Raw genomic sequence first — 27,032 nt, forward strand, 5'->3', positions numbered from 1 at the left:
ATAGTAAATTAGTGTGTTGTTGGTGTCATAGAAAGATAAACATTTGAAAGGTTTACAGATGAATAAGTGAAGCATTTACAACGAAATAAATGTCACAAAAGACTTTTTGTTATAAAGTATAATTTATTATGTTTGTATCCGATGAAGCACTTATGGAGCGATTTCAACGAAATAAATGTGTTGTAGGACTGTAGGAGGTAAATTGTTTCTCTTTGTATGTCTCGAATCACGTGTTGTTAAATTGTATGGCTCAGCATTTTTCGACATTGTTTTTCTCACCAATGATTTAATTGGTTGCACCATTGATATACAGAGTTAATGTTTAATGAAACCACGTGCAAAACTTAATAAACATTTAGATAATAGTTATTTTACATGTTAATTTACATAAAAAAAAAAAAAAAGGAAATTTCGCCCAAATACACTTTTTAAAAAACTTTTCTTCCAAAATACACTTTCGGGAAAAAAAATTGTCTATTTACACCATTAGGTCGACCACCATTTGGGTCGACTACCCCTTTACCCGGTCGACCATACCAAATTTCAATGTGGTCGACCCCCGTTTATAACTGGCAAGGTCGACCACCATGTGGTATCGGTCGACCATTATATTCGACCCCAAAAAACACGGGCGGCCTTAATGATGGTCGATTATACAAAAAGACACTAAAATAGCGAGTTCACAATTCAAATTACACATTTAACAAAATTTCGCTCCACAAGCCCTAAATCCATCGTTGCAGATTCTCTCAACCCTGATTCATTGCAGATTCTCTCAAGAGATCCCTTCAATAGTTTGTAGATAAACCCTAAATCCATCGTTAGATAAACCCTAAATCCCTTCATTGCAGATCCCTTCAATAGTGTATCAATCAAGAGATCCCTTCAAAGATGACAGATATTGAGGTAAACCTTATTTCGTTGGTGTTTCTATGTGCTAGTTTATCTGTCTGTGTATATATGTATATGTATGTATGGGTCCCTGTATGTATATGTATATGTGTGTATGGATGTATAGGTATATGTATATGTATATGTATATGTATATGTATATGTATATGTATATGTATATGTATATGTATATGTATATGTAACTATAGATATACATAGGGATCCCATATACATATCTCCCATTTTTTTGTTATAGTGTATATATCTGTATATGGTGATATGGTGATGGGCATCCCTTAGGTCAGAAGATTACTTGCATACTCGACCAGGCAAAGGGTCGAATGCCAAAAAAAGTCAACTATAGTCGACCCCATATTGGGGCGACTATAGTTGATTTGTTGCTACAGTAGACCAGAAAGAAGGTCGACTATAGTTTATTTTGCTTTTCAATTGTATGTACATGTATAGTTAAATGTATGTATGTATGTATGTATGTATGTATGTATGTATGTATGCATGTATGTGTATGTATATTAACATTCATGTATAATGACATTATCATTGTCTGATTACAGGTTTGGTTCGAGGCGAAGGTCACCATTCGAAGCAAGATGTCTCTTATTCGGGAGATTAAGAACAAACTCACTCCGGCTCAGATAAAGATTTTCAGAGAGACGTGTTTTGGTCATTGGTTAGATATAAAGTGTGATGACAATGATCCTGGATACATACATTGCTTATTAATGAATCAGATTGACCGTCCGAAAAAGTTTGTAATCAACGGACGCGAAATATGTGAGGAGCCAAAAGAGCTATGGTTTCGAGTTACCCGAGACCATGTCATTAGGTGTGGTAGACGTGAGTTTTGCTTGGTTATCGGGATGCGGTTTGGTCTAGTTACATCTTTTATAGATTGGATAGGTCAAGAGAGGTCTGATTTTGACCACTCGGTTTCATCTCGTGTTTTTAGTAAACGACATAGTGGTCCCCGTCATCTTTCAGAGTTTCACGAAGCCTTTTTTAAAGATGAGTTGAAAGGAACTGACAAGGATAAGGTCATAGTCGCCATTGCGTTGATAATTAACTTATGCTTCCTTGGGAAGCAGTTGCGGGATAGTGTAAACGATGACATGCTTCTTTTATTAGAGGACTTTGAGTTGATGAACAAGTATCCGTGGGGTTCTTTCTTATGGACCAAACTTTACAATTGTTTGCATCACTTGTTAGTACCTTATAAAGAGAGGGTAGCAGATAAAACCCAGAAGGGGGTAATGACATACCATTTGAGCGGCTTCACTTGGGTGTTTAAGGTAGTAATCCGTACTTTTAAATTTTAAGCAATTAACATGTTTCATATTTAACCAAATTTGGTTTTTGATTGAAGATGTGGATATGGGAGGCATACAAACACCGAATAGAAGCATATGCTTTCAAGCCGGAAAGTGATGGCATACCTCGTGGAATCCACTGGAAACGGAAGAAGAAAGTCATGGGCTGGAATGAGTACGTTGAGTTGATGCAACTCCCGGTGAGTATAATTATACCAAAAAGTTTATATATGTGTTATGTTTATATGTATGTGTATATCTACCATGTATGTATATATGTAACTGTATATGTATATGTAACTGTATATGTATATGTAACTGTATATGTATATGTATATGTATATGTAACTGTATATGTATATGTATATGTAACTGTATATGTATATGTATATGTATATGTATATGTATATGTATATGTATATGTATATGTATATGTATATGTATATGTATATGTATATGTATATGTATATGTATATGTATATGTATATGTATATGTGTATGACAGGATGATATCCCGGACGAAGAACGACCTCTCAATCGTTTGAGGCCCACCAAGACAGAGGTTAAGTGTGAGTGGTGGGTTGCTAGTGTAAACTATTTCAAGAACCCCGATGCTAAAGTACCGGTGAAGAAAGTTGATGATCCGAAGAAATTTGATGATGAGACGAAGAAGGAGTTGACGGATATGATTAAAAATTTGACAAAGAGATTAGATGATCAGGAAAACAAACATGCCAAGGAGATTAAGGAGATGAGTGATCGGGTTGAGGCTGGCATCCGTGTTACACGTGAGACACTAAAGATAGTGCAGAGTTTATATGTTTCTAGAGGCATCCATCGGACAAGTATTTTAAAACTCCATTCTATGATACAAAACCTACAACAACAACAACAACAAGAGCAAGTAATTTCTTATTATATAATTCATTTATTGTGCAAGTTGTAAATTTATATAGAGTATAAACTGTCCAGTGTGCAGATGTGTAGTCGACCCTTCAATGGATAGACTATCACAATATTTTCATTGTAGTCGACCATTAATGGGGTCGAGTATATTAAATTTATACTAAAGTCGACCCTAGTCAAGGTCGACTATATTCATCCATTTCTGTTGACATATTGCTATGTGTTTCTGTGACAGGATGTTGGTGGTTTCATTGGTGGATATGTGTCAGATGTAGAAGTTCAAACAACCAAGAAAGATATGTTTGATAATGTGAAGGTTGCTTCACCGGTTTATGTGAGGAGAAGCAAAAGGGACCGTCGGGTTGCACGGGCAAGGATGTCTCCTTTCATTACACCGTCACAGATGATCAAAAAGGCTGGTAAAAGAAAGCCTGACATAGAAGAGAAAGAAATCCCAATAAAACAACAGAAGACGGTGAGACTGAGGGCTCCGGTAGTGCCTGATAATGTTATTCTAGAAATCATTGATGATTTGATTCATGGATCTGGACTTATCTATCCCAGCCCTTCCACATTATATGATGATGAAAGGAATCTGGACGGCCCTAAGACACCGGAAGAGATGATGACTCCACATTACGAGTGCATTTCAGTATTTGTTCGGGGCCTATCTGACGGATTTATATTCATCACTGACGAGTTTTGGGAGCGGATCTACAACAAATTTGAAGGCGGTTACTTAGATAACTTTGTAAGTTTTTTATAAACTTATTATTAATATCGTAAATTTTGGCTAACAAAAGTTTGACTAACTGTTTGTTAATTGCAGAATATTAATGGTTGGGGATCTATGTTGTTGTGGTGGAGCTACCGTTTAGATCAAATGGATTTTTAGGCGCTAAAGGACAGTCAAAGATGTACGATCATGCCGGTCCACATGATTAAGTGGATGGGGATTCTTAAAACGGGTGTAACACTTGACCCGAAATACACCAATCCCAATATTACTTGTTATGCAGATGGTTCGAAGCTCCCTTTCCCACATTGGTCGAAGTGTCAAAAGGTTACAATGCTTTATACATATACATATACAGTTTAAATATGGTATACATAGACATATACATTCAGATTATAGTTATTTGTATAACTTTAAATTGTAGGTCCTATTCCCAACATGTTTGGAAGATGCGGATCACTGGGTGCTTATTGTGCTTGATCTTAATGATTTCACCGTCGTCATTTATGATAGTTTTGTGAAGCACAATTCAATTGACCACCGCGCTTATTATGTTTCCGAGTTGGGTAAGTGTCTGCCAGAGTTTTTGAGGGAAATTAACTACACTCCTCCACCACACGTCTCGATTCCATCTACATTTACGTATATCGACTCACCTCAGCAGTCAGGATATTACGGGGACTGTGGTGTATGGGTTTTCATACACATGGAGCGTGTATTTTGTGAGCTAACCTATCCATTTAAGGAAGATACTGCGAAGGTTGCATTTGAATACAGACACAGGATGGGGAGGACATTCTTTAGATCTCGAATCGAAGTACGTAAAAGGTAGATCTAATGTTTGTGTTAGTTATATAGTGTTGCTCATGTTGTATGTATTTGTAGTGTGTAGTTGTATATTAAGTCAGTAGGTTGAACTAGTGTTGTATTTTGAACAGGCTCCATTGTAATGTTTGGACAGGCACATTTTGACTGGTCGACCATTAGTGTTAATTGTGGTCGACCACTGCTTAAATACACTATAATCGACCATGTTGTGGGTCGACCACCTCAAAAAAAATGCTTTAATCGACCACAAACTATGAAGTGGTCGACTATTACGATTTTCATGATTAAAAAATCAACCTAGGTCCCACATTTAGATAACATTTGTTATCCTGATTACCTACGGATAGGGAATCCATCTTTCATGAATTTAATTGGATAATGTGTATCCAGTTTTATTCCTTGTATCCTTTTTTACTCTATAAGTAATTCCCATAACTAATACCATATCGATATTCAAACACACCAAATTCATATTCACACCAAGTTAGTAGTTGAAGTTATTCAGAGGTCAGTTTGAGGTCATCACTTACTGGTGAGTAATACTTTTACATTTTTAGTGATGAGTAAGTTAAAGATATATATTTGTTCAGGAGGTTATTTTGATAATGTCAATAATCATATAGTTTATATGCCACTTAATTGTCCCAGAGTACCTTTGAAACTTCTAATCGCGCCAAACAAACCCTTTAATCGTACGATTTTGTTAAAAAATGTTTAAAAAAGATTGATGTTTCACAAGATTTAGTTATATCTATGAAATACATTGTCGATAACTGTGTCTTGGATATCAATGACGATGAAGATGATTTTAATGATTTTTTGAATTTTGCCATCTCAAATCAACCCATTCACATATATCTAGAAGATATTACGAATTCAATGCATGTTTTAGGTCGAAACCTTACTAATCCTACTGATCAGTTCAACCTACAACAACAATACAATAATCAGTTAAACCTACAACATCCGACCAATAATCAGTTCAACCTACAACATCCTTTCAATAATCAGTACAGCCTTCATCATCCATCCAATAATCAGTTCAACCTACATCAGCAATCCAATAATCAGTTCAACCTACATCATCCATCACATAATCAGTTCAACCTACAATAGTCATCCATCAATCAGTTCAACCTACAACAGTCATCCATCAATCAGTACGACCCATAATACCAAACTGACAATCAATTCAACCTACACCACCCGTACACTGATAAGTACAACCAACCACATCCATACACAAATCATTTGAACCTACAAAATCAATCTGTAAATCAATTCAACTTACAAACTCAAACTACAGATGAAATCAACCAACGAATACAATACACCAATTTGTTGAACCCAAAACCACCACCAGTTGAAGAAAACGAAGATCCTTACATCGTTGACCTACCTACATCTGATCAAAGCGAATCCGAGCATGATGATATGGAAAATGTGAATCCAGTCAAACCAACAAAACGCCCTTTTTCTAACTACATAGTTGATGAGGATGATGTTCCTGATAGTGATGATGAATACGAAGATGAATACGTCGATGTAACACAAACTTATGACCAGCCAATTAAGTATAATCACCAACCAGATGATATATTTTGGAACATGCCACCGTTACTGTCGAACACCCAACCCGAAATGAAACTTAGATCAATTACAATATATGAAACCTCAGATCTAGTTAAATTGAATCAGACTTTCAAAAACAAGGAAGATTTTCTTATGCAATTACGTACAAAGTGTGTTACTGAAGGGTTCCATATAAAACCAAAGTACTCAGACAAGTCAAGGTATACAGCTACATGCATATCACCAAATTGTTCATGGCAAATTACTGCTAGGTGTATACAAGATAGCAACAACTTTCAAGTACGGAAGTTGAATGATCTACACACATGCTCAAATACCCAAATTCTTCCGAACAATAGGCATGCCACCAAGAAGGTCCTAGGGAATATATTGAAAGAGGTGATGAAACAAGAAGGTCGTGTCTATCGACCGAATGATATAAGGACTGATATGTCGGCGCGATTTAAAATAAGTCTATCATACCACCAATCATGGAAAGCCAAATGTTACGCAATTTAGATGTTGAGGGGTAGTCTTGAATATTCCTTTCAAATACTACCTAATTATCTATATAATCTTAGATTGTCTAACCCAGGTAGTGTAACCAACATTCGAACAGACAACAAAGGCAGATTTGTTATTAGTTACATGTCCATTGGTGAAGCGGTATGTTTAATGCTCTATTCATTTACTTATTAATTTAACTCGCATTCATTAACAATGTTTCAATACTTTTATATGTAGACACGTTCGTTTGTTAACTATGCACGACCAGTTATCATAGTCGATGGGGCTCATTTAAAAAGTCGTTACTTGGGGACTAACTTGATTGCTGTCGCTATGGATGCTAACAATGGAATCCTTCCATTAGCCTACGGTATTGGAGCAGGAGAGACCACTGATCATTGGACATGGTTTTTTGGTAATCTAAGAGACTCTCTACAGTCTTCGGGGTGTTGTATTCATAATCTTACCATTATATCTGATAGGGCACCTGCAATAGCTGCTGGCATATCAATTGTATTTCCAGAAGTATTTCATGCACTATGTGCTAGACATTTGTTTGGAAACCTTAAAAGTGTGTCTAAACGGGTTAAAAGTTACGAGTGGCACTACTGAAAAATGTGCAAAGCGTATAGAAAATCTGATTTTGATCACCACTATGGTATACTAGCACGACGTATTCCAGACAGTACACGTACACTCACTACTGTTGGCCTCAACAGATGGTCTAGACATCATGCAGATCGTGTTCGGTATGCTTATCTGACTACTAATAGTGCAGAGTCAATGAATGCACTGTCAGTTCATGCGAGGAAACTCCCGATTACAATGCTTCTTGAATTCTTTAGAGCTTCAGTTCAACAATAGTTTTGGGAACACCGAAACACTGCACATGGTTTAACAACACCTGTCACTTCATATGCAGAGCGTAAGCTGGGTAAAACAAAATCGCAAGTCTCTTACTTGGACTGTCAAACCGATATCACAAGTTAAGTTTGAGGTAATGGATATGAAAAAAGGCGGTAAAGTCAATCTACAAGATAAAACTTGCACATGTAAACAATGGCAGTTTTCCGGTATACCTTGTGGACATGTAATGGCAGTAGCAAGGTATTTTGTACTACGTGACGTCACTACACACGTTCAGAAGTATTTCCACACTGAAACGTACAAGTCGGCATACAATGAAGATATTAACCCGCTAGATCATATTTCTGAATGGATAGATCCAGGACACCTACAAACTGTCCTACTGCCATTGGTTACAAAATGACAATCGGGTAGACCGAAGAGTACTGCTCGTATACCGTCCCAAGGAGAGGACAAAGACAATTTCAAATCTAAAAGAAAATGCAGTCGTTGCTTGGAATATGGACACACAAGATCAACTTGCACCGCACATTATGATCTATCTGAAGGCACACAAAGTCCAAGTGTAACTCAAAAACAAAGGCAAAGCCGAAGGGGTTGGTAAAGGGGAAGGGTAAAGGAAAACGTGAAGACTCATGCTCAACACAATTTGGGTCGACTTACAATTTGAGTGATGATTAGCTTCTTCTTTGTGTTTTAAATGTGTTTAACTGCCATGGATGATAGGTATGTGTGTTCGTATGTTTTTTGCCGTTTAACTGTCGAGTATGTGTTGTGTCTGTAACTTGTGTTATTTGTTGTGTAATCAATAAATGTAGTATGAGATAATATATAATATTTGTTGTTCAAATGAAAGTTTATTTCACTAAATTGGATGGCAGGCTACATTGGAATTCCGAAAAATCTTATCTGATATATCTTATCCAATAGTAGTATGAGTTATGCTTAGTCGACCCACTTATCGGTCGCCTACAACGCAAGTATGGTCGAATATGGTTAGTTGATCCACTTATGGCTAACAAATCGGTCGACCTTGAAGTCGACCATCTCATTGAAGTAGTCGACCAACATCAATGAAGAATGTTGGTCGACTACCTTGAAAACTAAAGTGGTCGACCTGGTAAAGGGGTAGTCGACCCAAATAGTGGTTGACCTAATGGTGTAAATAGACAATTTTTTTCCCGAAAGTGTATTTTGGAGGAAAAGTTTTTAAAAAAGTGTATTTGGGCGAATTTCTCAAAAAAAAAATATTGATGTAGATTCGTTAGAGGACTTAACCAGAGCCGGTTCCGAGTTCCTAAGGACCTGGAATGAGGTGAAAAAAGACCTTAGGCCCTAATGAATAATATAAATTATTTAAAAAAAAGTCTCCTTAACATTGCTAGAATGCTAGTGGACTTTGAGTTCTTTTTTTTCTGGGGTCTTTGATTGTTGTTTTTGAACCTATTGTATTTTGTTTCCGCTGCTTCAGTTGTGTTTCCCTAGTTACGATTATGTCTATATATATATATATATATATATATATATATATATATATATAATTGGATCCCTGTAAATCCTGGACCCTGAGCGGTCGATCACTTTATTCTCCCTCCGGGCCTTCCCAGGACTTGACTAAACATCTCACGAAACGAGCTAACGACAGCCATGCAACACCTATATGAAATTCAGTACCATCTCATTAAGAACATATTTTCTTGTTCATATATCAAGGTTAAAAGTATTTCAGTTTGATAGAATCACAAAATCTAATTTATATATTTCCTTCGTAACCAAGTCTGTTTCGATTTTGTTGCAACTTGGGCCTCATGATCACCCAACATTCACCCGCGTAATCTTGAACCAAGTCTGTTTCGATTTTTTTGCAACTTGCTAAATGCATTCTCGCAACTTGCTACGAGAAATGTTTTGTTGTTACAACCCGTTGTTGCATCCTGCTTCTGATCACTCACTGCATGTGATCAATCTTGCTACTTCCTGCTTTATCATGTGCTTTTTTGCTACTGTTTTTTTCCTGATCAAAAAATCATGATTGTTCCTGCTGCAAGCTACATATTACTTGCTTTTGATCACCGATTGTGATCACCAACTGCATCGATGCGTTAACTACTGGTACCATTATCAGCTGCTCTGCTAAACTACTTTAATTCTTGCTGATTTTGTTTTTCACAAATCAGCCACTACTATTACTTCTTCTTCATCTGATCTTCCTGCTTTGATCAGATTGTTGCTTGCTTTGCTTCTGCTTTTCTGATGATCAAATCAAAGGTGATCATCCTTGCTACTTACTCTACTTATGGCTATTTCTTCTTTTATCTTGCTGCGAACCAGGATCTACTACATGCTCTCGATACCAATCATTGAAACGTATAACTTCACAATACTTGCTTTTGTTACCAAGCGTTGTAACCAAGGTTGAAAAAGACGCGAGATGGGGCCGAAACTGTAGCGACCTCAAAACGCCGCAAAGGAAAAAAGGGAGCCGAGACGGGGTCGAAACGGATGTTGACTAATATTGACTTTTATATATATAAATATATATTTACACATATTTTAGAGCTAAAAAACCTTTGTTGACAAGTTTGTACCTATAATTGCTATTAGCGTTAATATAATACAAAATGGAATACTAAACTAAGTCAATTTTGATTAATTTGACCGACTTATGACCGATTTTAACAAAATTTCTGACTTTTGACCGACGTTGACCTAATTTTTCCTGCATTTGGCTTGACTTTTGACTGTTGACCTGCTTATAAGAAAACGGGACTGGGTCAAAACGGTTTAGTCACCAAAACACCGCAACGGGCGTCGCAACGAATGACATTTACAACAGTGGTTGTGACTATCCTACATACTATAAACACAAACAAGATAATACACACACTTGGGACAATTTTCTTATATTATTACTTGCATGGAAAAAATGCAAATTATAATAAGAATAAACAACTCCTTTTTATAAAACTAATAATAACCTCATATAAAACTATGACCCATGTACTACATATTATTAAGTAACCCATTACCTCTTAACACACGTTTAATTAAACTACTATGTTGACCCTTACTATCTACCAATGAATTGGTACACTCCACCTCTCCACGTACACTGCCCACTATCTCAACCTTGACTGCATATGTCACTTCATTACTTTAAACATACTACTCATAACATTTAATTAAACAAAACTAAATAAAGGTTCACATTTTTTTTTTGGCAAAAAAATGAGGAATAATATAATATTAATAATATTTTTCACGAAAAAGTGAAAAATTAAATATTACAATAGAGAAGTCTACTGGGCTGAACAGAAACATTGGGCTTACATTACCCTGACCCATAAACTGTTATAAGATTAAATACAAACACAAAAGAGGCACATGCTCTATCATACATGAAACATACATATAGCAATCTGTAGAAGATTTTGATTCTTGCTCAACATGTCACAGTAGCATTTTCGGGCAATTACTCCATACATAGATTTGATGAGATTCACATACTTTTGCATTCAAGCCATTGAAATACCTTTACTTTGATACGTTCGAACGTTGCGGCCCAACAAGTATATATTCCATTAAACACCAATTCGTTTCTAGCATTCCAAATAAACCAAATAGTCGCAGGACCAATTAAACTCCAAAAAATTTCGGCCATAATACCAACTCCATTACACCAATCACTAGAAAATTTTATAATAGAAGAGGGGATAATCCAACTTACTTTCCACCAATTAAATAACGCCATCCAAATCTTGTGGGCCCATGAGCAATGAAGGAGTAAATGATCAATGGACTCTACTCGTTTCAAGCACCATCCGCATTTGTCATCCGCTTCATCTCTTTAACATCGCCTATAGCTTAACACTTCTTTGACCGAAATACCCCCTTGGATTGTTAACCAATGAAAAATAGCAATCTTAGATGGAACAAGTCTGTTCCATACCACCTTTATCCAATCGAAATTACTATCTAAATTAGAAGCCAACATTACCCGAACACGTTCCGCTACCTTATAAACTTTATCCACCGAATGTACCCATTGAATCTCATCCTCTTTGGAAGGATCAAACACCACATGACTCAACAAAGCTTTTAATGTTACAAATTGGTTAGCCTCATACGTGTCTAACAAAACAGTGAACCCAAGGTCCCAAATGTACATATCATTAGCATCAAACTGTACCATATCCGCTATACATCCCTCTCTTTTAGAAGAAAGACGATAAAGAGCCGGGAATTAATCACTCAATTTTGACACCCCCACCCAAATGTCGTCCCAAAATAGGATACACGAACCATTTTCAATCTTCCATTGCCAACTTTGTGGGCTAAGAATATTAAATAATTAATCTGTATTTTGTAATTTGAGCATTTCGCGCCAAACCGTAGATATTTTTTGTCTATTGACTTGCGATAAGTCAAAGAGCATGTTACCAGGGGTATTTATTCCAAAAGAGGTTGCAACAATACCTCTCCAATTTGCATCCTTATTCCCATTGAACCTTAACCACCACTTGGCCAATACTGTTAAATTTTTTAATCTTAGAGGAAAAATGCCGAGACCACCACACTCCTTCGGGAGACAAACTTTACTCCATTTTACTAACGCCATTTTTCTAACGGACGAATCTCCACTCCACACGAAGTTACGCCTTAAACTCTCCATCTTTTTTAAAACGCCTTTTGGAACTTTAAATAAAGACATGTAATGCATGGGAAGACTAGAAAGAACCGAATTCGCCATGATAAGCCTTCCACCCGAAGATAAACACCTCCCTTTCCAACCCAAAAGTTTCTTTTTAAACTTGGATAAAATCGGTTTCCATGTCACTTCTCTATCAGGTTTTGCACCAATTGGAACCCCTAGGTAATCAAACGGAAAAGTTCCCACCTTACAATCAAAGGCATCCGCAAATGCTTCCATTTTCTCACTCGACACATTTAAACCATATATAACCGTTTTACTAGCATTCATTTGGAGGCCGGACACTTGATAAAAGCGGTCAAGTATATGTCATAGGCATCTCATTTCGTCTAAAGTAGGTTGTGCAAAAATGATGGTATCGTCGGCATATTGAGAATGATTCACACTTTTATGAATGTCAAAGTTAACCCCTTTAAGCCTTCCACATCGCATTGCATTCGATAATAATTTGCTTAAAACTTCGGTAACAAGGATGAATAAAAAAGGGGAAAGTGGATCACATTGCCTTAAACCCCTTTCCATGACCCTTCTTTTGTTGGCGAACCGTTGAGCAATACCGAAAATTTTTTATTGGAAATGCACGTTTTTATCCAAGAGATAAACTTTGAACCGAAACCCATATTATGTAAAGTTTGTAATAAGAACGAATGTGAGATACAATTGTATGCCTTTGCGAAATCAATCTTCAAAAACAACACTCCTTTTCTTTTCTTTTTTGCAAAGTGCCAAATTTCATTTACAAGCATAACTTCATCAATTAAAAGTCTTGAAGGAACGAAACCATTTTGGTTTATACTCACCACTTGAGCCACAACCGACCTTAACCGATTAGCTATCGTTTTTGCAATGATTTTGTATGGGACGTTTATGAGACTAATGGGCCTCATGTGTTCAATCTTTTTGGGACAATTGGATTTGGGGATAAGAACAATGAAAGAAGAATTGAACCCGCATGGAAAAGAGGCATTAGCATGAAATTGTAAGATAATGGACATGACGTCGTCTTTTAGAAACTCCCATCCTTTCTTGAAAAATTTCAAAGTAAAACCATCGGGACCCGGAGTCTTATCCCCATCAAAATTCTTGACAACACCCCACACTTCATCTAAAGAAAAATGATTTTCTAAAGCAATGGCCTGTTGTACAGACAACTTGCGAAGACCCATTGCATGCCAATCTATATCTTGTTCATTCACATTTTGGGCCGCAAACAGAAAACAAAAAAGGCACAATACATGATTTTTAATGATTGAAGTGTGACAACCCGAAAATTTCTGACTAAATTTAAACTTAATCTTTATATGTTCTGACACGATAAGCAAAGTCTGTATTGTTGAAATCTCAAAAACTTTGAACTGTGTTCATATATTCATTTACCTTTCGACTGCTCTCGATGATTCACGAACAATTATGTGTGTATAGATATGTACGAATATATACATATGTGTGATTATTAAATTAGGAAGTATTAATAAAACATTTAACAGTTTGGTTGATATGAAAATAAGTTATGAAATTATTATATAACTTGAAAACGTTAACAAAGTATTTGATGAATAATACTTTACATAAACGTATTAGTTTCCATATATGTTTATCGATGAAATTAAAAGATAATAGCAAATGATTGAATTATCATATACATTGTGATATGATTACAAGTCTCTGTTGAGAGGTCCACTTTGATTTAGGAAACCTTTCCTTTTTAACGGTATTCGGAATAAATGGTAAAGTGATCTTCGAGTAAGGACAAAGTGTCAAGTAGCGAGAGCTAGACAGATTGGTGGAAATTCCTGTTGATTTCCAATACATGCCTTACAATAATTGCTTTGTGACTTTTGATAAGATAAACTATTTAACTTTCATATTATTTAATGTAAAAGTAAAAATGGGGAATATAGATAACTTAGAGAATGAATATCGATAAGTTAAGTAATCGATAGTAACACGTGTTTATTGATTCAATTGATTTATAGATATGTAATTAGAACATTTGAGAAGTTAAATTAAACGTTGGCACATAAATGAATCATATCAAATTATGTACTAGAGCGTAAAACGTAAGGTGATATAATAATATCTAACATTCAAACAATTTTAAATATATTAAACTTTATTAGTTTTTGAAAAACTAAATATTATATTAGCAAATAAATATTTCTAAAATATATAAGTTTATATTTTTTTGATAATATCATTATTTTACAAAGTGATAAAATATAATATTAACTTGGTCGTAAAACGTTTTGGATTTAAAATAGTATTATTATAATATATATTGGTAAATAACGAGACATCGATTTATAGAAGCAAATGACCAAAACACTCAAATGAATAAGTTACACTTTGAGTGGGATAATTTTTCATTGATTTGGGTCTTGTTATGGATAAAGGTACATTACACGAAACGAAATATAACGACCCTCATTTTTTCATCTATATTTTCTTCCGTATAATTTAAAATGCCCGAAAAAAAAAATATTAAGTATTAATGAATGGTCGTTATATATATATATATATACGAAACTAACAAACGTTAAACGGATAAATATTATTCAACAAAGTACATCTATAAGTTTATATTATATAACGAAACCTAAACTTATCAAGTAATTTATATAATGTATACTTAAAATAAATAAGTTTACAACATATAAATTCATATCAAGTAACATAAGTTTATTAGTTAAATTTATAAACTTTATACTTGACAAAGTTATATATACATATATATTTATATATAACTAAAAAGTATATACATATTTATAAGATGTAAAGTTTATGTAAATATGTTACCACTTACAAAAACTAATATATACAATGATATCTTTTATAAAAATGAAGGTTATAGTCATTGTAAAAAAAATATATATATAAAAAAAAAGTTACTGTAGTGCCGAATAGTAAACAAAAAAAATTAATACTTTTTGCTTTTTATTTTTTTAATTTTATTCTAGATCTAGATCTAGATTTATAAAAATACTTTTCTTTATTTAATACAAATTATGGGCTGATACAATTATTAATATTTTTCTTTTTCTTTTCTTTTTCTTTTTATTTCTTTTATACATTTTTTTTATACCAAGTTTTCACCTATAAATACTAGTCATTTCTTTCAAAATCCTTTACACCTTAAAAATTAATTTTCACTTGAAGATCATATTCTCAAACCTCTGCAAAAATTATTTTTGTAAGTTCTCTATATTATTTTTATAGTTTTTATTTAGTTTTTATCATATTTTTGTGCTAGTTTTATGTTAAATACCAAATAAATACGAAATTAATTATAATAAATAATGTAAATACATGATAATTAGTATTAAGTATCCTAATGACTATAAAAATTATTTTTATGAATTATACATTCGAATTTATATTTATTAAAAATCAAAAACTGACTTTTTTTATATTCGGTATATATAGATAATGAAGAAATAAATAGTAAACAATTTTATATATTATGTTTTATAATTTTCGCTTGTTCCTTAGGTCATAAAAGTAATTATAAAAATTTATTTTTGATTTATTTGTCATTTTAAATAATTAATTTGTATTTTCTTCTACTTTTGCTACAGTACCGGAAAATCTGTTTTAAAAAGAAAAATAGAATTTAATGATATAAGATGTTTATGACTACAATAATCAATGGAAATTACTTAGGAACTAATAAGAAAGTTATAAAAATTATTTTTAGAATTAATAATTATATATTTCTATTTAATTCCAAATTTAAACTAAAAACAATACAAAAGTTGAATTAAATAGTTAAACTATTAATATAAATGTACAAATAATTTTTCTAAGTTTAATACACTATATTAGGCATACGAAAATTTTAGATGAATTAATTGAGTTGATATAATAATTATTACTTTATAAACTTTGATTTATCTTGAACTGAAAAAGAAATTAGAAATAAATACTTTTACACCATAACAAAAATTTATAAATTTTTCCTAAGTTTATTTTGGTCATTAGAACCTAAGAAAAATATAAAATGTGTTGTTAAACTTGTTTATCTATTTATTTGTATTTTAGCTATAAAAAAAATTTAATATTTAATACATAAAACTTAATATTTATGTATAGAAAATTTTGATAATGTTTTATACATGTCACTTACTGTTATGAAATCAATAAAACACTTGTTAGAATTTTTAGATAATTATTGGTACTTATATTGACATAAAACTTAAAATTAAACTATACATATTTTAACATATAAGATATATATATATATATATATATATATATATATATATATATATATATATATATATATATATATATATATATATATATATACATATTAACTTGATATTAATACATACCCATTCATAAAACACAATTTCTATGTATAACACTTGTTTACCTAGTTAAATATATCCTACTTATTATTAGGATTTAAAAACCAAACAATCTTAATAACGATAATACAATCGAACTTAAGTAAATACTTATTGTATAAAGTATTTAAAGTGTTGTATTCCTATACGCACCTAAAAACGTATTGGAACGGTATATTAGATGGGTATAGATCTTGATCTTTCTTGAGTGGATGGACGCTCGAAAGTCTAGGCGGAGAGTTTGGATTACCGAGTTAAAGGATCCTGTGGCTCAGAAACCTATGACCTGAAAAGGCCATTTTAAATTGAAAGTGTTAGATTGGAAGCTTGTCTAGTATGAAAAGCCTTTCCAAAACGATAAACCTTCTTTAAACTTACTATAAAAGAAAATACGTACACTTATCATAATACGGGCAAAACATCTAAACTATTCTCAACTTATTCTTAGGTTGACTTATTCCGTGCTTCAATCATCCATACTTCCTCTTTAAGGATTACTTTATCTCATCGAATTACTAAGGTGACTTTCATAGCCCCACTCTTATTGCTATAGCACTTTTTATACTTACTGGGATGAGACACATGCTGCTTTTATACTTTAAATAACTTAGACACAAGTACGAACTTAAACTGTGCTATGACTAGCTTATGCTACTAAGACCCCACAGTGATATTTTTTAATTGCTTTCAGGATAAGGCATTCTTAATTATTGAGGGTAGGCCTATCGGGAGTAACGTCCCCGATACATTTGACCGCGATGTCTTTGTATTACTTAATAATGATTTAAACATGGTGATAAGGTACTGTCAACTTATCATCAGGGTAACAAAACAAACGTTTAGTCTAAAATATCACGAATCAGTACTACTTTTGGATCTGCGTGATCTACTTTTATAACAAATCTTGTGGTCTAAGAACAAACGGTCAATCATATTTGTTAAACCTATGAATTTCACTCAACCTTTTTGGTTGACACTTTTAGCATGTTTGTCTCAGGTACTGAATGATCAGGACCTCTATATCTACTGCTTACGTGATGACTTACTTGGCTAGGATCAAGACTTATAGCATATTTACTTTTCTGCATTTGAACAATTTATAATTCTTGTAACGACATTATTAATCCTTCCGCTGCAAATTTGGTTTTATTCATATAGTATTTGTTCTCATTTTATAATATATTGGTATGTATTATGATATTGAATCACATTTCGCCCAGGCCCTAACTGGGGGTGTGACAGATTGGTATCAGAGCATAACCAGGCTGTTATAGAGAACCAGGATTGCATTTTATGTGTGCCTTACTTGTTAGCTAGGGTACCTTAGCGATCTAGGAAACTATAACCTTTCCTGCCTTAGACTTTAAATCACTTAGGATTACCTTAGAATGTTAAAGCAAAGAGTTCAACCCTACCTCTCATTCTTTACAATCCTAGCTTAAAAATCTAATCAAAATCTCTATCTTAATGTTAGAATGTCAAGCTATCATCAAATAAACAAAATGACTCTTTTCAAACCAGCTGAGAAAGATACTGAAGGATCTTCTACCGAAAAATCAGTTCAAAGCCCACTTTATAGTCCTCCTTCACCACCAATGAACTATAGCCCGAACACTCGTTACAACTCGCGTGGGTCTCCCGAATATTATACAACCCCGAGAAATGAAAGCAAAGAAAAACATCATGCCAATACTGCTGACTCTCATCAACCGATAAATACTCCTAAACGGAATGCTCTTCAAGACCTCCCTAACTACGATAGTGACTTCTCAGGTTATGAGCCTGAAGAAGAGCCTATTAAAGAATCATCTGAAAACTCATCTCGAAAGAGAAAACAACCCGAACCCGCCGCCACTAGAGAAGCCGATCCATTATTTTGTAATAACATGGAACACGTAAGGGTGAAGTCTGATATCCTCAACCTTCAGAGTAGTTGTGAGAAGAATAGGGAGTTTAGTAGACGTCATGTTGCTCGAATAGAAGTGCGTCTAAACAACCTAGAAAAAGAAAACACAATCTTGAAAGAAATCATCAAAGAGTCCTTCGACTCTCAAACTGAAAAGCTAGAAAAACTTGTGAAAAATAACATGGACAAAGTGATGGAGACAGTAATGAAAGTGAAGACTGAGGAAGAACGGAATACCCGTTGGGGAAAGCAATCTCTTGCCTACCTCCAAGAACTAGTTGAGTCTAAGATGAAAATAGAGAAAAACCGAATCAATCATCAACTGGCTATCAAGGATTTCAACAACAACTTTGTCAACAGCCGCATCACTAACCTCTACGATAATTTTGAATACCTCCACGAGAAACAAAAGGAGAAAAATGAAAAGATAGAGAAATTTATGAAGGAAGCTGAGAACGAGAAAAAGAAGAACTAAAACCTATCTTTTGTTTTCCTATTTTCCATTTACCCATCTATGTAAAGGCTTATGCCTAAACTTTTTCCATTCCAAACTCGTGTAATAAAGGCTTATATAATGCCTCGTTTCCAATAATGTTAAGTGTTTATTTAAGCATATTGTCTTATTCACCTATGTGTGTTGTGCAAACGTTATAAATCATGATTGTAAACTTATAACACCTTGATTCTTCAACTAATAATGTATTTATGTATTGAAGATCAATGGCTCACTCAACTCGTGGCCACAACAACAACAACAACAATCTTATACCAAATGTCACTCTTTCTACTGAACAATTTCAATTGTTGCTAGCGGCCGCCCAAGGCAATAACAATAACAATCATAATGTTCCTTCAAAAACTTGCTCCTATAAAGATTTTAAGAACTGTAACCCACCCACTTTTAGTGGAAAAGAAGAAGCCGTAGAACTGGTCCGATGGTTTGAAAAGCTAGAATCAATCTTCCGTGTCTGTAACTGCGGAGATAATGATCGAGTGAAGTTTTTCACAAGTTCACTCACTGGCAATGCTATGACATGGTGGACTGCTCATACCAAATCTGTGGGAATAGATAATGCTAATGCTACCCCATGGGATGAACTCAAAGGAATGATGGTCAATAAGTTTTGCCCAAGAAGTCAAGTCCAAAAGCTCGAAGCTGAGTTCTGGGAACTCAGAGTTAAAGGAACCGATATCGAAAGCTATACCAATCGTTTTCTGGAGCTCTGTAACTTATGTCCCGAAATGTTCCCAACTGAAGCCCGCAAGATAGAGCGGTATATAGAGGGTCTACCCGAGGATGTTCAAGGGAATGTGATTTCTGCCGAGAAGGTTACTGTGGATGCTGTGATCCACATGGCACAGAGTTTAATGATGGCTAAACGTAGGAGAGTTTCGGCTAATAAACAAGTCGAAGTTAAAAATGGTGACAATAAGAGGAAATTTGAACCATCTCAGGGTTCAGCTCAAAATGTTAATAAGAAACCGGCGAATGGTACGAGACCCGGTTATCAGGGTACTAGTCCGTTTTGTTCTAGATGTGAAAGGCATCATCCGGGAAAGTGCACTGCTGTGTGTACAATATGTAAGAAGATAGGCCATGCTGCAAAGACTTGTAGAACCCTACCTCAGAATAGAGCCATTGTTCCGGCTAGAGCTCCTCCAACATGCTATACTTGTGGTGAAAAGGGGCATATTAGCCCGAATTGTCCAAAGAAGAAAGATACTCCAGCTACTGGAGCAAATGCTACTGTCAAAGGTCGTGCTTTTGTGATTACTGCTGCAGAAGCCAGTGATGAGGATGAGGTCATTACCGGTACGTACCTCGTCAATAATTGTTATGCCACTATTTTATTTGATACGGGAGCCGATAAGAGTTATGTGTCAAATGAGTTTTGCACCCTTTTTACTGAAAAGCCCCAAACCCTACAAACCAGACGATTAGTAGAAGTGGCTAATGGGAAGTTAATGAAAATTGATAAAATATATAAAAACTGCAACCTAATTCTAGCCGATAAGGAATTCAAGATAGACCTTTTGCCGGTCGAGCTAGGTAGTTTCGATGTAGTGGTTGGAATGGATTGGTTAGGTCCATTGAGAGCAGCCATCATATGTTTCGATAAGACCGTTCAAATTCCGTTAGGAAGTGGAGAAACTATTATTATCCAAGGCGAACGAAGTTGTTCCAATCTTAATATCATCTCATGTCTTAAAGCCAGTAAGTACCTTGTGAAAGGTTACTCCGCCATACTAGCTCACGTTAAAATGATCAAATTCAAAGAAACGCGTATTGAAAACGTCCCGGTTATTAAAGATTTTCCCGATGTGTTTCCCGAAAATCTCCCTGGTCTTCCACCACCTCGTCAAGTTGAATTTCAAATCGATTTATCTCCAGGTGCTGCACCCATTGCTAAAGCACCGTATCGTTTAGCACCTTCTGAAATGAAGGAACTTTCTAACCAACTCCAAGAACTTTTGGATCTAGGTTTTATTCGTCCAAGTACGTCCCCGTGGGGAGCTCCTGTCTTATTTGTCAAAAAGAAGGATGGTACGTTGAGAATGTGTATTGATTACCGAGAGCTCAACAAGCTTACCATAAAGAACCGTTACCCGTTACCTCGCATTGATGATCTATTCGACCAACTTCAAGGGTCAAGCGTTTATTCTAAGATTGATTTAAGATCCGGTTATCACCAGCTCAGAGTCAAGGAATCCGACATTCCTAAGACTGCATTCCGCACCCGATACGAACATTACGAATTCTGTGTTATGCCTTTCGGTTTAACCAATGCTCCAGCAGTATTTATGGATCTTATGAACCGTGTTTGCAAGCCTTACCTTGATAAATTTGTTATTGTTTTCATCGACTACATCTTGATCTATTCTAAAAGCGAGAAAGAACATGAGCAACATTTACGATTGATTCTTAAACTCTTAAGAAAAGAACAACTCTACGCAAAATTTTCTAAGTGTGAGTTTTGGCTTAGAACCATACAATTCCTTGGACACGTTGTTGATAGTAAAGGAATACATGTCGATCCAGCTAAGATTACCGCTATCCAGAACTGGGAGATACCAAAGACTGCGAAGCATATTCGTCAATTTTTGGGACTTGTCGGTTATTATCGGAGATTCATAAAGATTTTTCCCTTCTTGCCAAACCTCTTGCGAAGCTAACTCAAAAAGGGAAGAAGTTTGAGTGGTCCGAAGAACAGGAATCTGCTTTCAAGATTCTGAAGGAGAAGTTGACCACAGCCCCGATTCTATCTTTACCTGAAGGTACTGAAGATTTTGTTGTTTACTGTGATGCCTCAAAGCAAGGCTTTGGTTGTGTTTTAATGCAACGTGAAAAGGTTATTGCCTACGCATCTAGACAGTTGAAGAAACACGAGGAGAACTATACCACACACGACCTTGAGTTAGGTGCCGTGGTATTTGCATTAAAGATATGGAGACATTATCTCTATGGTACCTATTTTACCGTGTACACTGACCATAAAAGTCTTTGACACATCTTTGATCAAAAACAGCTGAATATGAGGCAAAGCCGATGGCTCGAGACATTGAACGATTATCATTGTGAGCTGAAATATCATCCTGGCAAGGCGAATGTAGTTGCCGATGCCCTTAGCCGAAAAGACGATGTTAAACGTGTTCGTGCTTTAAACCTAAAAATCAAATCGAATCTTATTTCACGAATCTGTGAAGCTCAATTGGAAGCTATTAAACCGACACTTATCGAAGGTGAAGGACCTATAAATTTCGAAAACCAACTGCAAGTTAAGTCCAATGGTACAAGATACTTTGGTAATCGAATTTGGGTTCCTCGTTATAGTAATCTCCGTGAACTAGTCTTGGATGAAGCACATAAGACTAGGTATTCTATTCATCCCGGTTCTAGTAAAATGTATCAGGATATGAAAGAGTTCTACTGGTGGCCCAACATGAAAGGCGACATTGCTACTTATGTGAGTAAGTGTCTTACTTGTTCGAAAGTCAAAGCCGAGCACCAAAAGCCTTCTGGTCTTCTAACTCAACCCGATATTCCACAGTGGAAGTGGGATGGTATAGCTATGGACTTTATCACAAAATTGCCTAAGACTGCAAATGGCAATGATACGATTTGGGTCATAGTTGATCGTCTCACTAAGTCTGCACATTTCATACCAATCAAAGAGACTGACAGAATGGAAAAGTTAGCTCGACTCTATGTTAAAGAGATTGTTACTCGTCATGGTGTCCCTACTTCTATTATCTCGGATCGCGATAGTCGATTTACTTCCAATTTCTGGAAATCCTTGCAAGCGTCTCTTGGAACTCGACTCGACATGAGTACAGCTTATCATCCGCAAATGGACGGTCAAAGTGAACGAACTATCCAAACTTTGGAGGATATTCTACGAGCATGTGTTATCGATTTCGGTAAAGGGTGGGATAAACACCTACCTTTAGCCGAGTTTTCATACAACAACAGCTATCACTCTAGTATTAAAGCTGCACCATTCGAAGCTTTATACGGTCGCAAATGTAGATCTCCGTTGTGTTGGGATGAACTCGAGGACAGACAATTAACTGGTCCTGAACTTATTCATGAAACTTCCAAAAAGATCGTGCAAATCAAGAAGCGTTTAGAAACCGCTCGTAGTCGACGAAAGAGTTATGCCGACCCTCACCGAAAACCGTTAGAATTCCAAGTTGGAGATAACGTTATGTTGAAAGTATCTCCTTGGAAGGGTGTTATCCGCTTCGGTAAACGAAGTAAACTCAGTCCGTGTTATGTTGGACCTTTCAAAGTTATTCAAAGAATCGGTCCCGTTGCGTATCGATTAGAACTTCCAGCTGAACTAAGTCAAGTACATGATGTGTTTCATGTCTCAAATTTGAAAAAGTGTCTCGCCGAAGATACTCTTGTTATTCCTTTGGATGATATCCGCATTGATGAACAAATGCACTTTATCGAAGAACCTATAGAGATTATGAAAGAAGAGGTCAAAGAAACTCGTAAGAGCAACATACCTATTGTTAAAGTCCGTTGGAATTCTCGTAGAGGCCCCGAATATACCTGGGAACGCAAAGACCAAATGATACGAAAATACCCCCATCTCTTCCCAACTGTTGATGAAGCAGACGGGAACTCCACTTAAAACTTCGGGACGAAGTTTTCATTAACGGGGAGGTACTATAACGACCCTCATTTTTTCATCTATATTTTCTTCCGTATAATTTAAAATGCCCGAAAAGAAAAAAAAAGATTAAGTATTAATGAATGGTCATTATATATATATATACGAAACTAACAAACGTTAAACGGATAAATATTATTCAACAAAGTACATCTATAAATTTATATTATATAACGAAACCTAAACTTATCAAGTAATTTATATAATGTATACTTAAAATAAATAAGTTTACAACATATAAATTCATATCAAGTAACATAAGTTTATTAGTTAAATTTATAAACTTTATACTTGACAAAGTTATATATACATATATATTTATATATAACTAAAAAGTATATACATATTTATAAGATGTAAAGTTTATGTAAATATGTTACCACTTACAAAAACTAATCTATACAATGATATCTTTTATAAAAATGAAGGTTATAGTCATTGTAAAATATATATATATATATATATATATATATATATATATATATATATATATATATATATATATATATATATATATATATATATAAAAGGTACTGTAGCGCCAAATAGTAAAAAAAAAATTAATACTTTTTGCTTTTTATTTTTTTAATTTTATTCTAGATCTAGATCTAGCTTTATAAAAACACTTTTCTTTATTTAATACAAATTATGGGCTGATATAATTATTAATATTTTTATTTTTCTTTTCTTTTTCTTTTTATTTCTTTTATACATTTTTTTATACCAAGTTTTCACCTATAAAAACTAGCCATTTCTTTCAAAATCCTTTACACCTCAAAAATTAATTCTCAATTGAAGATCATACTCTCAAACCTCTACAAAAATTATTTTTGTAAGTTCTCTATATTATTTTTATAGTTTTTATTTAGTTTTTATCATACTTTTGTGCTAGTTTTATGTTAAATACCAAATAAATACGAAATTAATTATAATAAATAATATAAATACATGATAATTAGTATTAAGTATCCTAATGATTATAAAAATTATTTTTATGAATTATACATTCGAATTTATATTTATTAAAAATCAAAAACTGACTTTTTTATATTTGGTATATATAGATAATGAAGAAATAAATAGTAAACAATTTTATATATTATGTTTTATAATTTTCGCTTGTTCCTTAGGTCATAAAAGTAATTATAAAAATTTATGTTTGATTTATTTGTCATTTTAAATAATTAATTTGTATTTTCTTCTACTTTTGCTACAGTACCAGAAAATCTGTTTTAAAAAGAAAAATAGAATTTAATGATATAACATGTTTATGACTACAATAATCAATGGAAATTACTTAGGAACTAATAAGAAAGTTATAAAAATTATTTTTAGAATTAATAATTATATATTTCTATTTAATTCCGAATTTAAACTAAAAACAATATAAAAGTTGAATTAAATAGTTAAACTATTAATATAAATGTACAAATAATTTTTCTAAGCTTAATACACTATATTAGGCATACTAAAATTTTATATGAATTAATTGAGTTGATATAATAATTATTACTTTATAAACTTTGATTTATCTTGAACCGAAAAATAAATTAGAAATAAATACTTTTACACCATAACAAAAATTTATAAATTTTTCCTAAGTTTATTTTGGTCAGTAGAACCTAAGAAAAATATAAAATGTGTTGTTAAACTTGTTTATCTATTTATTTGTATTTTAGCTATAAAAAACATTTAATATTTAATACATAAAACTTAATATTTATGTATAGAAAATTTTGATAATGTTTTATACATGTCACTTACTGTTATGAAATCAATAAAACACTTTTTAGCATTTTTAGATAATTATTGGTACTTATATTGACATAAAACTTAAAATTAAACTATACATATTTTAACATATAAGATAATATATATATATATATATATATATATATATATATATATATATATATATATATATATATATATATATATATATATATATTAACTTGATATTAATACATACCTATTCATAAAACACAATTTATATGTATAACACTTGTTTACCTACTTAAATATATCCTACTTATTATTAGGATTTAAAAACCAAACAATCTTAATAACGATAATACAATCGAACTTAAGTAAATACTTATTGTATAAAGTATTTAAAGTGTTGTATTCCTATACGCACCTAAAAACGTATTGGAACGGTATATTAGATGGGTATAGATCTTGATCTTTCTCGAGTGGATGGACGCTCGAAAGTCTAGGCGGAGAGTTTGGATTACCGAGTTAAAGGATCCTGTGGCTCAGAAACCTATGACCTGAAAAGGCCATTTTAAATTGAAAGTGTTAGATTGGAAGCTTGTCTAGTATGAAAAGCCTTTCCAAAACGATAAACCTTCTTTAAACTTACTATAAAAGAAAATACTTACACTTATCATAATACGGGCAAAACATCTAAACTATTCTCAACTTATTCTTAGGTTGACTTATTCTGTGCTTCGATCATCCATACTTCCTCTTTAAGGATTACTTTATCTCATCGAATTACTAAGGTGACTTTCATAGCCCCACTCTTATTGCTATAGCACTTTTTATACTTACTGGGGTGAGACACATGCTGCTTTTATACTTTAAACAACTTATACACAAGTACGAACTTAAACTGTGCTATGACTAGCTTATGCTACTAAGACCCCACAGTGATATTTTTTAATTGCTTTCAGGATAAGGCATTCTTAATTATTGGGGGTAGGCCTATCGGGAGTAACGTCCCCGATACATTTGACCGCGATGTCTTTGTATTACTTAATAATGATTTAAACATGGTGATAAGGTACTGTCAACTTATCATCGGGGCAACAAAACAAACGTTTAGTCTAAAATATCACGAATCAGTACTACTTTTGGATCTGCGTGATCTACTTTTATAACAAATCTTGTGGTCTAAGAACAAACGGTCAATCATATTTGTTAAACCTATGAATTTCACTCAACCTTTTTGGTTGACACTTTTAGCATGTTTGTCTCAGGTACTGAATGATCAGGACCTCTATATCTACTGCTTACGTGATGACTTACTTGTCTAGGATCAAGACTTATCGCATATTTATTTTTCTGCATTTGAACAATTTATAATTCTTGTAACGACATTATTAATCCTTCCGCTGCAAATTTGGTTTTATTCATATAGTATTTGTTCTCATTTTATAATATATTGGTATGTATTATGATATTGAATCACATTTCGCCCAGGCCCTAACTGGGGGTGTGACACGTAAAGTACCAGTTTTCTAAGCGTACGA

At 33.8% G+C, this 27,032-nt stretch overlaps 2 protein-coding genes across 2 annotated transcripts; both read left to right on the forward strand.

The window, feature by feature from the left end:
* The first annotated feature begins 891 nt into the window (after positions 1-891).
* LOC139876004 (uncharacterized) lies at positions 892-2,228 on the forward strand. Its single transcript, XM_071863302.1, has 3 exons — positions 892-906; positions 1,360-1,365; positions 1,467-2,228. The coding sequence occupies exons 1-3, from the start codon at positions 892-894 to the stop codon at positions 2,226-2,228; spliced, it is 783 nt and encodes a 260-aa protein (XP_071719403.1).
* Positions 2,229-7,383: 5,155 nt separating this feature from the next.
* On the forward strand, positions 7,384-8,038 carry LOC139876005 (uncharacterized). The gene is made up of 2 exons (XM_071863303.1): positions 7,384-7,620; positions 7,691-8,038. Exons 1-2 carry the CDS (start codon positions 7,384-7,386, stop codon positions 8,036-8,038), a joined length of 585 nt encoding a protein of 194 aa, XP_071719404.1.
* Positions 8,039-27,032: the final 18,994 nt, after the last annotated feature.

Source organism: Rutidosis leptorrhynchoides, chromosome 11 (genome assembly GCF_046630445.1).
Source record: "Rutidosis leptorrhynchoides isolate AG116_Rl617_1_P2 chromosome 11, CSIRO_AGI_Rlap_v1, whole genome shotgun sequence".
In the NCBI taxonomy this organism is placed as follows: domain Eukaryota; kingdom Viridiplantae; phylum Streptophyta; class Magnoliopsida; order Asterales; family Asteraceae; genus Rutidosis; species Rutidosis leptorrhynchoides.

What these genes read in the sequence shown, in the direction of transcription:
- LOC139876005 (XM_071863303.1), top strand. Translation starts at nt 7,384, where the DNA reads ATGTGCAAAGCGTATAGAAAATCTGATTTTGATCACCACTATGGTATA. An exon ending in TTGAATTCTTTAGAGCTTCA is followed by an intron (nt 7,621 to 7,690) that starts GTTCAACAATAG and finishes CTTCATATGCAG; the next exon opens with AGCGTAAGCTGGGTAAAACA.